The sequence below is a fragment of the Alligator sinensis genome, unplaced genomic scaffold (assembly GCF_000455745.1).
Source record: "Alligator sinensis unplaced genomic scaffold, ASM45574v1 scaffold318_1, whole genome shotgun sequence".
Classification (NCBI taxonomy): Eukaryota; Metazoa; Chordata; order Crocodylia; family Alligatoridae; genus Alligator; species Alligator sinensis.
Window position 1 is genome coordinate 571,820 of NW_005842421.1, and position 21,571 is coordinate 593,390.

Here is a 21,571-nt window from a genome sequence, read left to right on the forward strand (position 1 = left end):
TCCCCTTCCTTCAGTCCCTTTCGGGCGCTCCGCGGCTTCAGCGTGAACTAAGAGATTCGTGTTCACAGAGAGGTTGGATTAGGTGATCAATCTAATCCGACCTTACACTTGCGATTCTTCCTTCATTGTTCTGCAAGTGAAGTCACCTCCAAATTGGGACAGTAAGTTACAGGTTTTTATTGAGTGAGCTGCCGTCATTGGGCTCCTCCTACTCAACTTATCATACCTCCCAAATTTGGGCTCGGATCTTACTCAACAGAAATTACCTTTGTTGAGCATTTTTAAATTATTCTTGGGGAGACTTCCATATCACTGTAAATACTCTTTCTTAGCAATTTGGTTAAAAGGCCTTAGGCTTTGATGTCTCGGAATTTAGGATATTTGCTTTCTTTGTAAAAAACTTCTAAAGATACAATTTAAATTAAGGTTTTAAGTGAAGTCAAGACATTTCGCACGTAGCTCCGAAACAATGAGCTAGATAAGGAGATAAATCCTATCTTCTTCCTGAAACTGGCTAATGGGCAACCTTTACAAACATTCAAACTATTTCATTCAATATGACACTCATGAGCTCCGTCCCTGCTGCCAGCGGCTGCGGGTGCCCCCCTAGACTTAGGAGGCATCGGTCGCCCATGGCAAGCTGGACTACTTCCCCCTCTGCTTCTTGAGTCTTTACTCATTTCTGGCCACCACCCTGCTACGTGTAGTTTACTCAATGTGTTTTCTGTCCCTGGATACCCAAAATCATGCACTAGAGCAATCGACTCATCCCACACTACTCCCAGGACCATCCACATTGGAGGCTGGCTTCTTTTCTGGCCAAATCTTTTAGCCTGAAGTGTGAATGGTGCCAGGGGTAGTGCAGGATGAGCTAATTGCTCTAGCTCAATGATTTTCAACTTGTAGTCTGTGAACCCCAGACTATATTTATGGGGTCTGCGAAAGATGACTATGATCAATCAAAAGTATGTGAATACCCACACTTACAATTTATAGGGGTCTGCACCTCCATTCCATATTTTCAAAGGGGTCTGCACCTCCATTTGAAAATTTTTAGGGGTCTGCAAATGAAAAAAGGTTGAAAATCACTGCTTTAGTGCATAATTTTGGGCATCTGCAAACAGAAAAGAAATTGAGTAAGCAGCAAGTAGCAGAGTGGTGGCCAGAAAGGAGGAAAGACATTTAGTAGTTTGTAAAGAATTGCCTAAGATGCACAGAAAATAACTCTGGCCGCAAGTTAGAAAAGGGCTCCTGGGGCACCAGTGGATTTGGGGGCCATGGTGTTGAATCAAATTGACTATATTTGTTCCTTACATCAGACTTTGAAAGAAAATTAATATTGTTTAATAACAGTAGATAGTGTGGGTTGAGGCAATCCCAACCAAGAATGACACTGCTAAAACCACTGCCAGAGTTTTGGTGGAGCAAGTTTTCTTGCTTGGGGGAACCGCTCAGGAAACTGATTCAGATCAAGCCCCCCCATTTGATGGCAGATGTAACCAAGGAGGCATGCTAGGTGCTAGTTATAAAACAGAGGCTGCATATCGCTGGCCATCCCGAGTTCCAGGCAAGTAGAATGATCAAACCGCACCATAAAGATTGCCCTACATAAAGTAGTTAACCAGTAGGGTAAAGATTGGGACAGCAAGCTACCTCTAATATTGATGGTGATTAGAGGAACCCCAGCATTACCCCTACCAAGCAATGGCAGGAAGAGAAATGAGGCTTCCCAAGCATTGGTAGATAGAGCGTCCCCATGATGAGATGCAACCTGGAATTTTAACAGATGAATGCATCCTAAATTTAGTGAAGTCTCTAGCAGTAGTTAACAGGCAAGTGGCTACAGTGTTGAAAACCAATATTAAGAGAATGGATCAGAGGATGGGACCTTTATTGCACCACCAAGTGTGGGAGGTAGGGGACCAAATGCTGTACTGATCAATCAAAGAGAAGAATCATTCATTAAATGCTTTATGGGCAGGATCTGTCTGAATTGTTAATAAGGACAGCCACAATATATCCCAGTTAGAAATTCAACAAAATAAATGATCAGTGCAAAAATATTTCCACTTCTCCCAGACATGGAAGAGGCAGTAACATGAAATGATGAGCTTTGGTTGTTTTGTTTTTCAGAATTAAGCCAAAGCTGGTAACTATAAGGTTGAAGCTATTGAACCTAACAATACACTAACGGTAGCAAGTCTGACCACGGTCGCAACCATAGCAACAAGGTACATGCCCATCATTAGTACCACCCAAAGTAGTTGGGTTTATGCCAATAAAATATTTTACTTTAATTTCACCTCCTGCAGGAACCAAATGAGATACTGGAAGTGGAACCCAACACCACTGTCAGGAACATTTGGAGCAAATGCCAGTATGCTAAACTTTACCCAAGAAAACAAATCATGTGTGGTTGCTAATATGACAGGGTTGTAGCAATGTGTGGTAAAAGACTCAGTGGGTGTGTCTAAACATCAGCATCTACACATGTGACGCTATTAGACTGGAGTAAACGAATTTATTCCACCACAGGATAATACTTGTATATACAAGTACTCTTCTGCAGCAGAGTAAATAACACCAGTGCAATGCATGAGCGGATGCTGACAAGGCTGGCTGGGGCATGAGGATGCTTCAGAGTGAGGGCTGCCTGCTGGCTAGCCCCACAGTGTAGCAGTCTCGTGCCCCATCTAGTTCCTCCACAGCACACTGATCTGTGTTGGAGAAGCCCCAGGATGGTAGGCTGACCTCTGCGGTACCCCAGCTGCTCCGACTCAACATGCTGTGGTCCTGGGTGCACATGTAAACATGGCACCCAGGGGCAATAAACCCAGGTTACAATATGCACCAGAATGCTCACATTAATAGCATGTGTAGAAGCACCCAATTAGCTATATATAGGCTATAGAACATTCAATAACTGTTTTTCCTAAAAATCTTAATAATAGACTCATAGAAAATTAGGGTTGGAAGGGGCCTCAGGAGATCATCTAGTTTAAACCTGTGCTCAAACCCCCATCCCCACTAGATCATTACAGCTAGGGCTTAGTCAAGCCAGGCTATAAAAGCCTCCAAGGATGGAGATTCCACCCCTCTTTATGGCTCAGCCCTCCATCTTTGAAGGGCTCAGTTTTGGTAATCCTAGTAGTATGAGACAAAATGTAATGAGCTGTTCTTTTGTAGTGTTGCATCTGTATGTGAATTTAAATAGTTTTAACATTAGCAATGTTAATGATTCACATAGGAAATATATGTATGATAGTAATGATAGACTTAGAAAATAGTTAGCATTAGTTATGCAAAATTATGCCCAATTAGCAGGAAAGAACATAATAGTCAGGTGAGGAATAGAAGGAAGTGAGACTTAGGGAGGTTATTAGGGGGAGCAGGGACTGCTGGAGCCGCTGTTAATAGCATGAACATAGACGTTTTAGCTAATAGATTCATGGGGTTGCTGTGGCAATGAGAAAACTTATCAGATTCCATACTGCATGCCAACACATTTATTGATTTAGCAAAAACAGGAATAAAAGGGTTAGGGAGAGCTACTGACAGAGTCAGGAAAACAATTAACACCACCATTAATATAACAGAAGAAGCATCAGTAGCAGCAGCATGCACCCGAGCACAGGCTTTATTAGATCAGTTCAAATGAAATTGATTGGAGATGTAATAATAAAAAAAGCAGGGGCAGAATGGATGGGAATTTTGCAGAAAGAATATAAGAAATGGCAGGAAAAATGGGCATTGTGGTGGATGATGATAAATGGAACTATAGAACACGAAGGGCGAGGGCTCAGAGTAAGCCTTTTAAGAATAGGGAATGGGACACTGAAAAGTATACATCAGACTGAGTCCCCTGAAGTTCCTATTGGGAATAGGTGAACAATAAAATGGGTCCCAGTGTATCAATGGGTTACAAAGGATGGAATGTTCATTAACTTCAAGTATTGTCAATTTTTCTCATCTGTTCATTCAGTTAGCAGACACGGATGGTGCCACAAGGCCTGCATTGGAGAGGTCTGCCGGCGGCTTCAGAACTGGTGTTACTGGGCGGGCTTCGGGTTCTTTGACCATGACCCGCACTTATGTGCAGGAGACATGCTAGGGTGGGATGGGCTACAACTCTCCCCAAAAGGTAAGCATGTTTTCTCTTCCAGTTTGGCTGATCTCGTATGGCAAGCTTTAAACTAGGTTCATCGGGGGATGGGGATGCAGAGGTAGAGGAGGACACATCGACATCAAGCCAGGTGATGCAATCAGGAACAACTCAGGTAAAGTGACAAGGGCCTGGGCAAGCTTGGGAACAAGAGGGCAGCACAAACACCCATAGGAGGTCTCAATTGCCTCTACACAAATGCTAGAAGTATAGGGAATAAGCAGGAGGAACTCACCCTCCTGCTAGCTAGCAAAAAGCCAGACCTGGTTGGGTTTACAGAAACCTGGTGGGATTCTACCCAAGACTAGCCAGTAGACATTGAGGGCAAGAGGTTGTATAGATGAGATAGAGTAGGGAGAAAAGGGGAAAGGTGTAGTGCTCTATGTTAAAGAGCAGTACATGTCCTCGATGGTCAGGGTGGGTTCAGAAGAAGGGCAAACTGAGGTGCTCTGGGTTAGAATGCAGGGGGGTTGTGGGGAAAGGGCTTGATAGTGGGCATCTACTACAGACTGCCTCACCAGGGGCATGAGGCCTGTAAGGACAAGGGATGTGGTTGTCATGGGTGACCTAAAATACCCAGACATCTGCTGGGAGGAGCAGTCAGTCAGGTCTGAACACTCATGTAGGTTTTTAGCCTGCATACAGGACCTCCACCTAACCCAGGAAGTACATAATCCCACTAGAGGAAATGCCTTGCTGGACTTGGTCCTTGCCACAGTTGATGACCTGGTGAGGGATCTGCGGGTGCTCGACTACATAGGCGTTAGTGAACATCATCTGCTGGGATTTACTATCCAGCACAGGATGGTGAAAGCAAGCAGTAAGGCAAAAGTCCTTGACTTCAGGAGGGCTGACTTCAATGAGCTAAAGAGATTAGTAAGAGAGACACTGGGGACTCGGAGCCTCAGTGAGGTGGGAGTCCAGGACGGGTGGTTGTTCCTTAAGGAGACGATCCTCCAAGCTCAGAGGGGTCAGTCCAAATGTGAACCAAAGGGGCAAGAGTGCTAAACAGTCTCCTTGGCTCAGTAAAGGCATCCAGGAGGGCCTGAGGGCAAAAAAGGTGGCATACAATCAGTAGAAGCAAGGGGCTATCACCAAGGAGGATTACACCTCTGTTGCTTGTGATTGCAGGGAGGCGGTTAGGAAGGCCAAGGCAGAGATGGAACTAGGGCTTGCTACCAGAATTAAGGATAACAAAAAGTCCTTTTTCAAATACATACGGAGTAAGAAGAAGGCAACAGGTAACGTGGGGCCCCTACAGGACAGGCTTGGCAATCTGGTGATTGCAGCAAAGGAAAAAGCTGATCTCTTCAATGAGTTCTTTGCCTCCATATTTCTGAGCAGGGACCGGGACAAATCCCCCACTAGGATTATGAACAGGCTCAGAGAACATGACACCATGCCTAGGGTCAGGGATGATCTAGTTAGGGAACTCTTGGAGGGGCTGGACATGTATAAATCGGCAGGTCCAGATGCTCTTCATCCGAAGGTACTGGAGGAATTGGTGGAGGTCATAGCAGGGCCCCTGGCATGGCTGTATGAGAGCTTGTGGTGCTCTGGCCAGGTCCCAGAGGACTGGAAAAGGGCCAATGTGGTCCTCATTTACAAGAAGGGGAGAAAGGAGGACCCGGGTAACTAGGCCAGTTAGTCGCACCTCGGTCCTTGGGAAAACCTTTGAGAAAATTATCAAGGAACACATCTGCGGGGGCCCAGCATGTGAGGTAATGCTCAGGGGCAACCAACACGGGCAGGTCCTCTCTGACTAATCTTGTTTCCTTTTATGACCAGGTTGCAAAGTCCTTGGATGCAGGCATTGAGGTGGATGTTAACTACCTGGACTTCAAGAAGGCCTTTGACACCTGTTTCTCACCCCATTCTCATAAAAAACTAGGCGACTGTGGCATTGATGCCTACACAGTCAGATGGGTGACAACTTGGCTCGATGGTCGCATGCAGAGTGGTGGTTATTTTTGACCTGGAGGGATGTGGACAGTGGAGTTCCCTAGGACTCGGTCCTCAGGCCTGTGCTATTCAACATCTTTATCAGCGATTTGGAGGTGAGCATGGAAAGCACGCTGTTTAAATTTGCTGATGACACAAAGATGTGGGGAGAAGTGGGCATGCTGGTTAGGCCACAGTTGGAGTACTGCATCCAGTTGTGGGTGCCACACTTCAAGAGGGATGTGGCTAACCTTGAAAGGGTCCAGAGGAGAGCCACTTGTATGGTCAGGGGGCAGCAGGCCAGGCCTTACAAAGAGGCTGAAGGGCCTGAATCTATTCAGCTTCCACAAGAGAAGACTGAGAGGGGATCTGGTGTCCATCTATAAACTCACCAGGGGGGACCAGCGGAAAATAGGTGAGGCTCTGTTCCCCCGGGCACCACCTGGGATAACAAGGAATAACAGCCACAAATTGATTGAGAGCAGGTTCAGGCTTGATATCAGGAGGCATTACTTTACAGTTAGGGCTGCCAGGCTCTGGAATGGGCTTCCAGGGGAGGTGGTGCTGTCCCCTACCTTGGAGGTCTTCAAGAGGAGGTTGGATAGATATCTGGCTGGGGTATTATGATCCCAGCACTCTTTTCTGCCCAGGTTGGGGTTGGACTCTATGATCTGTTCAGGTCCCTTCTGACCCTAAAAACTATGAAACTGGGAGCTGAGTGTCTGCAAGCATACGTGCAATTAAAAGATTCAGACTGGAGCATAGAAGGGAGATACTATAATGGCAAAAGCAAGGTGTATACTATAGCAGGGTCTGTGGCATATGTAGTCGGAGACTGTAGGTGGGTGAATCTAAATGATAGAACAAATGTGACCCTTAACCATTCTGTGGTAATGTATTGGGACAATGTCACATAACTGCAAACATGCGAAGGCACTGATTGGAAATCCTCTCCTATTCACATACTGCAAATAATAGTTGACTCCCAGCTGTATACCAAGGAGGAACCTATTTAATTAGGACCTATTACAGCAGCCCTACAAGAATTGCTTGATGAACAAAATTTGCAGCCTTTATAAAATTATTAGAAGGAGTAGAAGAAGCTAAAATGCAATTACAAGCTGATAATGGTAAAATTAAAATCATATTACAAAATCCTATCAAGGCCATAAAGCACAGGCGGTGGGAGAATTTCTTGGATGGTCTCCCACTGCCACTGGTGTATTTAATCTGATGCTGAATCCAGTTGTGATAGTTTTGTTGGCTCAAACCTTACTGGCAATTGCTATGATTGCAATGCTGTGACGCGCGCACACACGCGCACACACACACGCTTATGGCCAGGCAGGTAATGATGGAGGTATTTTTGAGAAAAGCCTAGCATGTTTTGGGCAAGCCTGGGTCGGAAAGAAGTGCTGCCAACTTCTTTCACACTCCGCTGCAATCCTTCAGGCATTGAAGGGAGGTAGAGGCTTCACTAATACCAGACCCATGCTATAACAAAAAAGAATGACAGCTTGATTCAAGTTGACTGGCTGTCAAGGACTGGATTGTAGGCCTGGCAAGCCTTGCTTGGCCAGAGTCATGCCATGAGGGCACAAGTACACGTGACTGAGTTGAGCAAGCATTGGGTTGTTGGGCAGGTTCGGCGTTTTGCAACACTGGGTCACCAGGCAGGGTTAGCATTTTTCAGGTGGTAATTGGATGCAGTTAGGTTAATCAAATATGGAATGGCATATGTGACTAACAACATATAGTTAGAAGTATAAAAAGGAAGTTGTATAGCCACAAGGGGTCGGATCACTTGAGACTCCACTGAACAACTTTGACCATCGTGAAGTGGCAATGCCTGGCCAGCTCTCCTGACTTCTTTCAACTCCAAGACTACATGAGTATTGTAATTATTGTTGTAAATAAGTTAGTGGTTAGGTGTATCCCAACAAAGCTTTCAATGTAGCACAGGAGTAGTCTCATTGATCATTAATCTGTCTCCTCCCTTGCTAAAATGTTAAAGTAACAAAACAGCCAATAGAATCATACTAATTACAATCAATGTTACTGTGCTGAAATTTACATACGCAAATCTAATGTGACTACACCGGTCAATGAAATTATTCATGTGTGCATGATTTGACATTTTAAATTATCAAAATACATGTGGTTTGACAAAAATCACTAAGAAAAGTGAAACACGGTTTTGGAATCTGTAAACTATTTGCTTAAAGTTCTCTCTGGCATAAAATGTTCCATAAATTAAAAAGAAAAAGTTAAGGATATTCATGATTACATATGTTTGCCAAATATAGTTATCCCTCATTAAAATAAATCAAATGGCTGTTGCATTGGAATTGAACACATTTCCCAAGATTTTGCCCAACAAGGTACAAGTCACCAGGCTATCCAATCTTTTTCAGATCATTTAAAGCCACCTTCACCTTAGCATCATTGGTTTCATTTTTATTGTTGCTCATAACTTCAACAATAGACTCTCTGCTTAGTGATGATGCTTTTCAAGGCAGAGGCAGTCTTAAGTGTTTTTAACAGGACCCACCTTTGGAACCCATTACAAGGAGTGTACTACTTTTTTTTATAATTGAACCTCATTTGTGTCCCTTTACATATGGCCTCCTATGGCTTCTTAACAGCTGGCTTACCCATTGCAACATCCTTTGGATTTGTTATCAGTTCTCTGGTAACTCATTCCAGTCTGTTTAACCCTACTCAGCCTGTTCTGGGTCTTCTCCAGCATTTTCCTTAGGCCCCTTTATAGACCAACCTTTCTTCTAAGCTATATTATATTAGGAATTGCAAGAAACTGATGTGACTGGATATTTTAGGATACTTCAAACACAGAAGGAAAGCATGCAGGCAATGGAAAAATGGGCAAGTCACCAAAGAAGCATCCCAAGAAATAGCGAAAACTTGCAGGGGCAAAGTCAGAAAGGCAACAGTGAAAAGAAAAAAAAAAAAAAAAAGAGAGTTTCATTTGGTAGGGGAAGTTAAAGACAAGAAGAAGTTTGACCCCGAGCTCTTTCTTGCCCAGGGCAGGGGGTCAGACTCAATGATCTGCTAAGGTCCCTTCTGACCCAAGCGTTTATGAATCTATGAATATGTTCTATAAATAAGTTGCCCAGAAAGAAAGACCTAAGAAAACTAAAGGTCCACTGTTGAATAGCCAGGGCGTGCTCTTAACAGAAGATGCAAAGAAGGCAGAGCTTCTGAATAGTTGTCTTGCCTCGGCCTACACCCCCCCCCCCCCCGATCCCCCCCCCCCCCCCAGTTAATAAAGATTATTTGGATAAGGAAGGGAACAAGCTAAGGGATGAGTTAAAGGAAACCGAGAGGTTTTTGATGGGTCTGAATGAATTAAAGCCAGCAGAACCTGATGCAAAGCCATGGGAGACCGTAAAAGTGGCTGAGTGTTATATGCAGGCTTTCTGTGATTAGTGCCTGATTGGTCCTGCAGACATCCCACATTACACTGCTCCCACCCTTGCACCCCAACTCCCACCCAACCACTGGCTGCTTTTGCATGCAGCCATAACTTCGGTGCCCCATCCTCTGTTTCCTGCACTTGACTTCATTTTCCGTGGTTAGGGGCCCTGAGGCAGCTCTCCACAGCTTTTTCAGAGCTAGTCAATTTCCTTCTGATGATGGCAGTTGACTAGGTTTTTGTGCATCCCAAGCTTATTTGGGGTGAGAGGTGGTCAGTGGAGAGTGCTGCCTGGACTCCTGCTTTTGAGTGCTGGGGGCTCAGAACAGAGCTGCTTGTGACATTTAAAGTTCTGGTCAGTTCCCTTCCAATGGAGACCTTGGGTAGGCCCTTGGAGCCTCTACCCAAATCATCCTAGGATGCACCAAACTCCTAGTCAATTTCCAGGAACTTAAGTAACTTGTGACTTGTGAGCAAGTGCTCTTAAAAGCCCACAAAAGCCTTGGCAGTTCCAGAACACCCAGCTCACAGAAAACCTGAAGCAAGGGTCCAGGCAGCCCACCCCACCCCACCCTACCCTACCCTACCAACACAGCTAGGCACTCCAAGTCAGAGTATCACCATGTAGATATTAGGATTCAGACTGGGTCCTTACTGAATGCAGTGGACTGAGTACTCACTACCACCCTATAATGGCATTTTAAGAGCAACACAATGCCTAAAATGTGGTGCTGGTTCTTAGAACCTTTGGTGTACATGCAGATATCTCTGACTCGGGACAGTTGTGAACCAGTTTGCAATCAGGGACATTCTTGGAAAGGTTCAAGTGTTATGCCTATCTGCACCCTAAGTGATTATTTTCATTTACAAAATGGAGTTAAACAAAATCCTTTGTTTTACCTGCAATTTAACTTAGGCTGTATCTGCTTCTTTCTACACCCAGGAAAGGCATTGGTGCCTAAAACCTTGTCTAACATCTCTCCCAACTAGACACACACAAATATATTAATACAAAATATTACCAAACAAATCTTGCTTCTCTTCAATCAACTTAACATTTTACACTGAAAGGGCAATACAGCAGTGGAAATTCAGGACATTCTTGAAGTGTGTTACGGACAACTTTCTGGTACAAGTGTTGGAGAGGCCAACTAGAGGCTATGCTCTTTTTGACCTGCTGCTCACAAACAGGGTAGAATTGGTGAGGAACATAAAGGTGGTTGGCAACATGGACAGCAGAGTAAGGACCCTGGACTTCAGAAAAGCAGATTTTGACTCCCTCAGGAAACTGATAGGCAGGATCTCCTGGGAGGCTAGTTTGATGGGGAAAGAAGTCCAGGAGAGTTGTACTTTAAAGAAACCTTACTGAGGGTGCATAAATGAACCTTCCTGATGTGCAGGAAGAATAGCAAGAATGGCAGAAGACCAGCTTGGCTTAGCAGGGAACTTATCAATGAGCTACAACACAAAAAACAGTCTTACAAGATGAAACTTGGACAAATGATTAGGGAGAAACATGAGTATTGCTTGGGTATGCAAGGATGAAGTCAGGAAGGCCAAAGTGCAACTGGAGTTGCAGCTAGCAAGGGCTATGAAGGGTAACATGAAGGATTTGTACAGGTATGTTAACAACAAGAGGAAGATCAGGGCATGTGGGGGTCCCTTACTGAATGGGGGAAGCAACCTAGTGACAGATGATAAGGAAAAGGCTGATGTACTCAATGCCTTTTCACCTCAGTCTTCACTACCAAGGTCAGCTACCAGACTATTGCAGCTAGCAGAACAGTTTAGAGAGGAGCTGATCAGCTAACAGTGGCAAAAGAACAGGTTAGGGATATTTTAGAAAAGCTGGACAAGTCCATGGGGCCAGATGAAATGCACCTGAGGGTGCTGAGGGAGTTGGCTAATGCGATTGCAGAACTGCTGGCCATTATCTTTGAAAACTCCTGGTGAATAGGAAGGATTTTGGATGATTGAAAGATGGAAATATAGTACCTATTTTTAAGAAAGGGAAGAAAGAGCATCTGAGTAACTACAGACTGGTAAGCTTCACCTCAGTCTCTGGAAAAATCATGGGGCAGGTCCTCAAGGAATCCAATTCTAAGCACCTGGAGAAGATGGTGATTAGGAACAGCCAGCAGGGATTCACCAAAGGCAAGTGATGCCTGACCAACCCGATTTCCTTCTATGAGATGATTGGCTCTGTGAATATAGGGAGAACTATGGCTGTGATATATCTTGTGACTTTAGCAATGTTTTTGATATGATCTCCCACAACACTCTCTCAAGCAAGCTAAGGAAGTACAAGTTTGGTTTAATGGACTATACAGAGGACAGAAAATTGGCTGGATAGTCAGGCTCCAAGGGTAGTAATCAGTAGGGCTGTGCGAAATGGCACCGTTCCGTTTTGATTTGCGTTTCGATGGAAGTGTTTGGTTTCAAATTTTGTTTCGGTTTGAAACCGCTGTTCTGTTTCGTCAAAACCATTTCGCCCATTGGCTATAATGGGGAAGCGCGAAACAGTCTATAACTTCATTTCTGGCCTGATTTGGAACAAACTTGCAGGAATAGTAGCTCCTTCTGAGGGCATGAAGCTGCCTGCCAAGTTTCAAGTAGGTGCAGGAGCTTCTGTGTTCTGGGGCCCTGCACCTCTGCCTGCTGACAGGCAAAACTTATGACATGGGTGCTTGTGGGACTGTCTGTCTTAGGGAACAGGGGGGTGAAAACTGCAGGCCTGCTAGGCCCTGCTGCAGCCACAAAGCCTGCCAGCTGTCAAGGAGATGGGTGCAGGGGGGTTCTGGGGCCCTGCACCTCTAGCTGCTGACAGGCAAAACTCGTGACATGGGTGGGTGACCCTGTGTGTATGTTAAGGTGCACCCTCACTCAACTGACACCAAGGCAGAAATCAGGGTAGTTCAAACAATGCTGCCTTTTATGCAGTTTTTCCATCCTCCCCCAGAGCACTGGGTGGGGCAGGGGGTGGGACCTGCTCCAACTCTGCAGCTCTTTCCAAGTCCTCTGCCCCTAGTTGAGTCATCAGGGCCAGGAACACCCTGCTACCTGGGCAAGGAAACATTTTCCCCGTCCCAGCATCAGGCAGCTCCCCAGGGGCAGGGAGCAAGGTCTCAGGCTCTGTCAGGAGTCAGCCATCTCCTGGGCCCATGCTCCCTGCCAGCCCCTGAATGCTGCAGGAAGTTGATGGACTACTGGGGACAGAAGCAGATTGCTACCATAAGCAGGAGTTCTGCTCCCGAGACCCTGCATGTGTAGACACCTGCCTGGGAACATTTATTCACGAGTAGCTTACTCGTGACTAAACAACTCCCAGATCAAATACACACCCATTGTCCTTAATATACATACACTACTTATATCAGGATTTCTTTTCTTTATTAAGTCAACTGAAAATCTGGTCCAGTATTGGTCATGTGGCTTAGCCTAGGTCAGGGCCAATTTTTTTTGGCAGGTGTAACAAATTAGTCCTTCACAGGTACCACTCTGATCCCCTTCCCCCTCAAGCCATACCTTTAACATGACACTTAAGAACAGGTAATTTTTGCCACAGTTCTTCTACTGCTTCCAGTACGCATAGTCCCACTGAAATGAGATTTATTTAAATTTTGCTCACTCAGTTGGATACTCTGAAGCATAACAACTCCAGATTGTGCCCCAACTTAAGCAGAACATATAAAAGACAAGCAAGTTAGGGAAGCATGGATGGACTGATACCAGGAACCAATGAAAGACGACAACTTTTATTTTAAAAGGAAAGAGGTAATATCAAGATTTATGCATTTGTTTATTGCCCCTGTATAACTAGGTGTACATGAGTGTACTCTGTCATGTAAGTAATTGAAAACTAGCCTGAAGAATCATTCTGAGGTAAGAGTTTGCTTGGCAACCAAGAAGAAGGTGACAATTCAAAATCAAAACAGCCTGAAAAAAGGCAAGAATGAAGAGGAGCATCAAAGGACATTGTAAGAGGGAACAGAAGAATTTGTCAGATTATCAAAAAAGCCTTGGTATAACAGTCAATAGAAGTTACTGGAGTGTGAAATGGAAGTTTAGGAATCTAAGAATATAATAGTTCACTGTTCTAACAAAGAGGGAAGAATCCACTTAATCCTGTTTACCGAGTCATTTTTTTCTTTACGGACATTTCAGGTCTTTTAGTGGAGGTAGGCTTATCAGGGCTTCTGGAGACAGAGAGCTCTCAAGTCATTGGCTGTTAAGCAGAAGCCCTGATAAGCTTACCTTTACCCTTTGAGTCTGACAGTTGATGCCCTCTTAAGCACTCTCTCCCCTTCTCTCTCATTGTAGCACAGCCAACATTAGCTGAATCAGCACAACCGCTCACGGTACCAGAGATGATAAATTGCTTTGTCTATAAGCTCTCTCTGGTGCAGACATATTTGGGGAGCAAGATTAGTATTTCTTTTGAAAGCACAGGCACTTAAAGCAGCCATCTTGACTCCTTCTAGCTGTACTTTACTATGACTAACCTCAGTTTCTCTAAACTATTTAGAGATATCCAGATTTTAAAGTTCCCTAAAAATAGATAAGTATCAGAAAAAAAATCTAAACTATGTTGAAAAAGGTCTTGTACACACTCCTCTTCTCTAGCCCACTTTCTGTTCATATTTGATTCTATTGTTACTACTAGGACACCCCCTCCCAACTTTTTTTTTTTTTTTCTGGAGCTTGGGGGAAGGATACATGTTATTAACAAAGAGTTTGATTATACACAAATACTGTTATATATGTGCAAAATAAACTTTAAAAAGAGGAAAGAAAGTTCTCATTCATTATTACTAATAATAAGCTTATTATTACTACTATTTCATCAACATAAGCAGGTTTATAGTTCTCAGGTGGCAGATTTTCCAGTTGGTGGTGCCCCCTATATTACTACTAGAGCTCCTTGTCTCACCTCCAGGTGCATTTTGGGTCTTTTTGCAAAGTGCATGTTATCTCCTTTCTACTGACTGTTCCTAGAGAAACACAAAATGACTTGAATATCATCCATTATTACATAGAAATCAAAAGTAAATTCCAAGGATCATGTCTTTACACAGGCACCTGTACAGTAGCATAAATTGACAAAGACTGAACTGAAACTTCATACAATTTTATTAATGGCTTACAGAATTATGCATAGATTAAAAACTAAAATAGAAACTAAGGTTTAAAAATGTCCCTAAAAATATTAACACCGATACAGATGACAAAATGAAGTTGACAGGCAATGCTCATGTTCAAAGATAGATGCCTCTAGAGCTCCACTGCACAAAAAAGTTCACTTTTCTCCTTTTGAGAATTACAGAGCATCATCAGCCTTCTTCCTATAGTTGTCTAGGATCTCTCTCAAGTTTGCCAACAGATTTTCAGATGCGAATTCTTCAAAGTCTCTATCAACTTTTGCTTTCTGTTCCCCAAGGTATTTCTAGAAGGGAGTTACAGTAAATTAGTTACAGTTTCAGCAATGTAACCATGGCCTCTGCTTAAATTTAGGGATCTTCAGTTGCACATGTTTGAATGTCACTTTCTAGCACTGAAGTGTTTTAAACCACCTTGTTCTTGCAGAAGATTTAGAAGGTAGAAAACCAAACCTGACAAGATATTACTATTACATACTCAACTGTTGTCTTTGATCTGTACTAAACAACCTTCTTATCAAAGCTCCCAAAGTTCTGGTTAGCCTGACTACAAGTACTGTTCGGTATTTAAAAATTCTAATACATATGCATTTGATATAGATGTAGCTATCTTTAAAAAAAAAAAAAAGTGTCATATGCAGAAGGATTTCATTGTAAAACAGTAGCAATTATGACATACCTCCACTGATACTAAATGAGTTGTAATTACTTCCAAGAGGCGGTTCAAGTTATCACCCACTTTTCTGCTCTCTTCTGTTGTTGTCTGCATAACAACCTGGTATCTAAAGTTAAACAGCACAGTCACTTTGCTATGGTTAAAGGATAGGAAGCTTACTGGAAAGCTTTCATAGTATAATTCATTTCAAATTGGATTGAAACTTGTTTAGTACATACATTTGCAAAATAATGACCATTAATCTGGTCAATTAAGAATAAAGGATCACTAGAAAAATGAGATATGAAGATAATTATATCAAAGTATAACCTTCCTGATTTTTTGTACTTGTAGTATGGAACTCAAATGGGCCTCTGCTGGATCCTCAAACTCTACTACAGCAGTGTCAAATATAAGGCCAAGGGGCCAAATGGAGTTTGACTTCCCTACTCTACTAGAAACAGATACATGTTCTGAAAGTGCTTGGAAATAGAATAAGCATGTCTATAGAGCAAACAGTAAGTGTTTTACAGAATATTTATCAATCAATGAAAAACACTCTAAAGCTTTAAGTTTGCAGAAATGATATCAAGTGTAGCTCAAAAAAAAAAGAAAAAATTTGGTACCTGTTCACTGTCCAATTTGAGAAATTTTATAAGAAGCTAGATGTGTTAGAACTTAACACACAACCTATCCCAGGGGTCAGCAACCTATGGCTCAAAACCTTTGAATCTGGCCCTCAGAACCATGGTTTCGGCAGTAGGGGCTCCTCCCTGTGCTGTGTTGCAGCCAGCTGTCTGGGACTCCAGCAGAGGGGGAGCTCTGCCAGTCTGCTGGCACTGGTTTAAGCAGAAGGGGGCTTTCACTGTGCCATGCACCAAGTGACAGCAGCTGGGTATTAATGTGCACCTGCCTCTGACCTGAGCAGGGTCATTCCAGCCCTATCCCATTGGAAAGTGTTGCCAATCCCTGACCTACCCAATAAATCTTGAAAGCCAGATCAAGAAGTCATTAGACTTACTGCCGCTGAACATCATGAAGCTCATTCATGGCTTCACTAAAACCTTCATTGACTCCACTCTCAAGTAAGTGTTTATGCTTCTCTAACAATTCCAGCTCATTTGCACATTTTTTCTCCTCTTCTTCAGCTTCCTGAAATAAACAGCAGATGAGAGATTAGAAGGAAAAACAGAAATATTGCCCTAAGAGACTGAACAATGTTTTCAATTTATGACTGACACTTACAGGAAAATTATTAAATCATACATACTCGTTATTCCAAAATGCATTTGGTGTGGTAGAAAAAATAAAAACCATTTGCAGGGTTCTGTTGTAGTACTGAGTATTACCTGCACTTCACCTTTCTAAGCTTACGTTCCTGCAAATCTCCCTTTCAACGTGCCAGATGTTCCAAGTCTGTTACCATCACCCATTTAAGTTATTTGGAATTTATTTACCCTTCTTATAATTGGAATATTTCTACCAATTTTTAAACCATAAATTTAATTTTTAAAAAGTCTTTCACTTTTCTACAGAATGACTTTCTATATTCAGTAGGGTCATAATGTCGATGGTCCAATAAGGGATGTTACCAAATAACTGTATTCAGGAAGACTCAAACTGGCAAGATGCATAGTGCTGGCAAACCCACAAAAATTAACCAAACTGATTTATAATCTTTTAAGTTTAGAAGCGTTAGAAGACCTTTGCTCAAAAAAAAAAAAAAAAAAAAGCTGGTGGAAATTGATAACATCTCTTTAACGTTGCATAGAGTATATAGAAGGGCTATATGAATTAAGTCTTATTATAACCAGCCTTGCAGCTGCTGGGTATTTTACTGAATAGCATGGAATATGCACAGTTTATATCAGCAGCCAAGTTTCACATGCATTTGTGCCAACAGACTAGTTCAATAGCCTTCAGCAACCTAAGCAGTTCACCAATTAGCAAGTCATGCAGAACCTCTCATTTCTAGTGTTAACACTAACTTATTTGAAAAATCATTTTTTTCTTATCAGTGTCAAAGTAGTTCTCAGAACAATAATAGACAGAGGAAGGCTTGCTACAGAATGCCATAGGCTCCCAAACGGCAAAGATGATGTTAGGAGGATAAGTCAGTAGCCAGTGGAAGGGGCACTCTTATTCGAAAGAGAAATTTAACCATGAAGCCCCTCCACCATGAACCATAACACCACTGGTAATGCTATAATAGTCAACATATGCATAAGTGATATACAAAGTGGTACTGAAGCATAATGGAAAATGGGAATTGGAGCTTGTTACCTAGATTATAGGTAACCTTGTGGGTTGGCTACTGATAAAAAGACGAACACGTCTATACACCCTCACCTTTTATTTGCTTTCACTTCAAAACTCCCAAACCCCTATTTGTCCCAAAGTCTGGCTACACATGACACCACAACAGATCTTCACCTATATCAGCCGGGGACGCGAGAGGTGGGAGGAGTGTAAAACACAGACTAGCAGCAGGTCTTGAATTTGCCAAATTCTCCAAATTTCCCCCTAGTCTACACCTCATTTATAGATGGCCGATTCTAATAAATGAGTTTTATTAAAGTTTGTTGTTTCACTGAAACTTTTGGAACTGGACTGAACCAGATCTCTTGTGGACTTGGAAGGTATCAACTAGTTGGGATTAATGTGCTTGGGAAAGTAAAAGGCAGGGTTTCTCTATTTCCTTTCAACTTTCCAATTGTGGAATGCTGTTCAACATTGTCCTGTTTCTTCTTTACCTTAGTTTACTGTCTTTTCTGACAAGGCTGTTTTGTTTTTACAAATGATTTCAGCAAAACTCTCTCTATATTATAGCAAAATAACATCCGATACATTTGGTCACAGCAATCACTACTACTACTATTTTGAGCTATGATATAGCGTATTTGGATTCTTTAACATATGGTCTTCCCTTACGTTTCCTTTCAGGCCTTGTGCTTTGTATAGTTGCATCTCATTGCTGTGTTAGCTAAACATATGGATGGCTTCCTCTACTCTGCTGACCAAGCTAGTGGTCACAGCTTGGGGGGTCTTCTGCTTAGCCATGCTTCTGCAGCTTGGCCTAGGTCCCTTGAAAATGGTTTAGGCTGGCAACAAACTGCCCTACTGAATGTTAGATCAAGGCTCTCGAGTGCTTACTCTCAATTATGTCCTAGTTTTCTTATGGGTGTAGCAGTACTACAGCTCAAAAGGTCACCCAGAATGTAGATTGTCAGTGCAAAAAATCTTTAACATATTTGCTTTATAAAAATAATGCTTACCATAAGTTTTTGATGATAAAGGTCATCCAGCTTTTGTGCTTCTTCCTTCAATACTTTTACACTGCTTTTCTTTTCCACAACCATCGTGTTCACCTGGAAGTATAAAATGTAGTCAAAACCCTCCAAAAACTAACAAGACTGCTTCATATGCAGGTTTGAGGTGGAGCAACATACCCTACTTGCATCACTACAGGATCACACAACAGCTACAGCATAAAGCTGCTGTGAGCTCAAGTGGCAGCTTTTCCTCCCCCTTTTGAAGCCACTACATTTATCCTTACCCCAAGTTGACTGAACTCAAAGCTAAATGTTATATACAGTAGTCTTTTGTTAACCAAAACAGGTGCCTAACAAGCTTCATGCATTTGCTGCCTCATTCTTAGTCAGATAGCTGATGAGACTGAAGAGTCCTTTCTTAATATCCATTAAAGCCCCCCACTGCTCCTTTTTTGAGACTGGCATGTTTTGCAATTTGCTCACACTGTATAACTTCATAAATCTGGCATGCTTGGGACTGAGCACTTGCCCGAAATCTGAAAATTTGGATTTTGAAACCGGAGTGGTGGTTGGTCACAGAGCTGGGGGGAGTAGTGGCAGCAAGTCCCGGAGCAGCAGTCGCATGCAGAGCAATGGTGTGCAGTGCTGGATGGCGGCAGCAGCCACCATGTGCAAGCTTTCTCTCCTGTTGCTCCAGGACCAGCTGCTGCTTCCCCCTCTGCTGCTTCCGGCTTCCCCCAGCTTCTGCTACTCCCTGATGTGCTGGATTGTTAAGAGTTCTGGATTTATGAGGTTATATTGTATTAACAATTGTGAAATAAGTGAAGCCAGTTTGTTTTTGCAACAGTAAAGACAGAAAAAATGTTTCGGTGCTACAGAAGATAGCACCAGTCTGGATATTCGTAGATTCCCGACTGCCATGTAGAATCTGAACATTTTTACATATTTAATACAAGGAAATTTAAAGCTCATAAATCTCTAACTGTGTTTTCATAGGCAAAAATAATCTCCACTAACAGAGAAGATAAGAATGTCCCTGAAGAAAATGAGATTAGAATAAACTTGCTACCTACCCACACAGATTATCCAAGAAGTCCAACAAGACCTTAAAAAGTCTTATTAATTACACAAATCCATATTTTCAAAAAAAGTGACAACTGAAATGTTTCAAACTGCATTCAAGATGTCTACAATAACTCTGAATATTCTTACTATCTATTTATTTACTAGAAATGGAATGGATAGTTTAGTATGCAAAAAAATTAGATCAAAACTTTTCATGTACAAAGAACTAATAATAAATAAACTTAAAGAACCTGTAGTAACAGTACACTCAGCAATATGTTGTTTCTCTCAGAAAGGTCAAAAGGCAATTGATCCTTTTCTCAGTTTTACCCAGATATACCTGCAGTTTTTTCCTACACTGCTCCCAAGCTTGCAATACTTTTCCTAGTCTAATCCATTGTTCTCTTTCAAATCCTTCCTGGACTTAATTCTGCTTCGAAATGTAGAGATGTTAAACAAATCAGTGACTTTACGCTAGTGAGGAGTGTGGGACAGCCCATTTTACTTTAAAAAAATTAAAAAAGTTATCCATCATCACCTGTAGGCTGTCCAACAACTGACAGCCCACAGAAGCTGGACAGCCCTGATCCCATAAAATGCTTTTATTAGTCTGTCACTAAGTGTAGACTGTTTAAATTTAATGCTGAAATTTCAAGATGCCATAAGCCAATGATTCTGCAGAATGATACAACATGCTAGGGTACTTTAAGATCCTTTCAAGGGTACCGTGTAATGTTAATACTGTTAGGTGTGCAAAAAGGACTCATGATAAACACATATTTCAAATAGAAATCCACAGTATGAAAAACATTGTGCCCTGGTGTGGTCCAAGTTAATAAGAGTAACAGAACAACTACTCTTATTTTTCAGTTCACCAAAAAAAAGGTGAAAACCAAGAGCTGGCACTTTCCAAAGGGTACCCCCAAGTCTAAAAAAGTTGAGAACCACTGTAAAAAGTATACACGATGCACCTGTTCTAAAGTATCTTCCAAACCCATTTTCCGGTGGGTAGCTTGTCTGATTTCTTCTTCAGTCTGGTTTATGAGTTCCATAAGAGGAGCCTGTAATATAATGCAAAACCACGTAAAAAAAGGAAACGCCACAACAAGAACATATTCCAGCAAACCTCCAGAATTTCTTTACAAACTTAGACATAAACATAATCCCTATTATGCAGAGTTAAAATAATACCACAACTCCAACCTCTGAAAAACTGGAAAATTTGAAACCATGTTCAACATGACACACACTTTAAAACAAGCCATTTTAATAGCAAAAAGTAGACTGGAAGTGATGTCTGCATTGCCAATCCCTTTGAAGGGAAATTCCCTCCTGTGCTTTTTATTTAGATTATATACCTTACCATGTGTGGCAAGGACAGGGTCCCAGCCCCTGCTATGCTCCTACAGGACTGGCCATGCTGGCCAGGAACTCACCCGTTCGGGCCCAGATGAGCAGTGCATCTCAGGTGCTTGGGGGGCGTGAAACAGCTGCTGGCAGTCCCGGGAGCACAAGGACACATACTCCGGGAAATGGGCCCCAGTTGGTCCACAGAGGGAAGTGAGCAGTTTAAAAAGAAGACGCCAAGAATAGCTTGGCGTTTGGCATCCCTGGTGCAGGAAATATTATAAAATGCTGCGGGGAGAGAGGGGAGGGATTCCCAAAGAAGACCTACATGCCAGACCCTCATGAGCTTACTGGGACCAGGATAAGCCATGATCAGCCCACTCTCCCTGAAAGATAAGTAAACAGGCACAAGGGTTGTCCTCGCAGAATCCCGAGCTGTGCCCAGGGGGAATTACACCCGTGGGGGACAGTTGGTGCAAACCATCTGAGAAAGAGGGAGGGACATCAGGAAAGAAAAAGCAAGCCAGTCTTCCAGGAAGA

At 42.7% G+C, this 21,571-nt stretch overlaps 1 protein-coding gene across 3 annotated transcripts in view; it reads right to left on the minus strand.

The window, feature by feature from the left end:
* Positions 1 to 13,275: 13,275 nt before the first annotated feature.
* Positions 13,276 to 21,571, minus strand: part of NDC80 (NDC80, kinetochore complex component) — a 29,008-nt gene continuing 20,712 nt past the window's right edge. For 2 of the 3 annotated variants that reach the window (XM_006030107.2, XM_006030108.2), the window contains exons 13-17: positions 20,656 to 20,745; positions 18,623 to 18,715; positions 16,369 to 16,499; positions 15,372 to 15,474; positions 13,276 to 14,979 (exon numbers count right to left, since the gene is read on the minus strand). In XM_006030107.2, coding sequence (XP_006030169.1) covers positions 14,854 to 14,979; positions 15,372 to 15,474; positions 16,369 to 16,499; positions 18,623 to 18,715; positions 20,656 to 20,745 — 543 coding nt within the window. In that variant the 3' untranslated portion in view covers positions 13,276 to 14,853. Of the gene's footprint in view, positions 14,980 to 15,371; positions 15,475 to 16,325; positions 16,500 to 18,622; positions 18,716 to 20,655; positions 20,746 to 21,571 lie in introns of those variants that run through there. The other variant, XM_025211677.1, reaches the window with a different exon arrangement.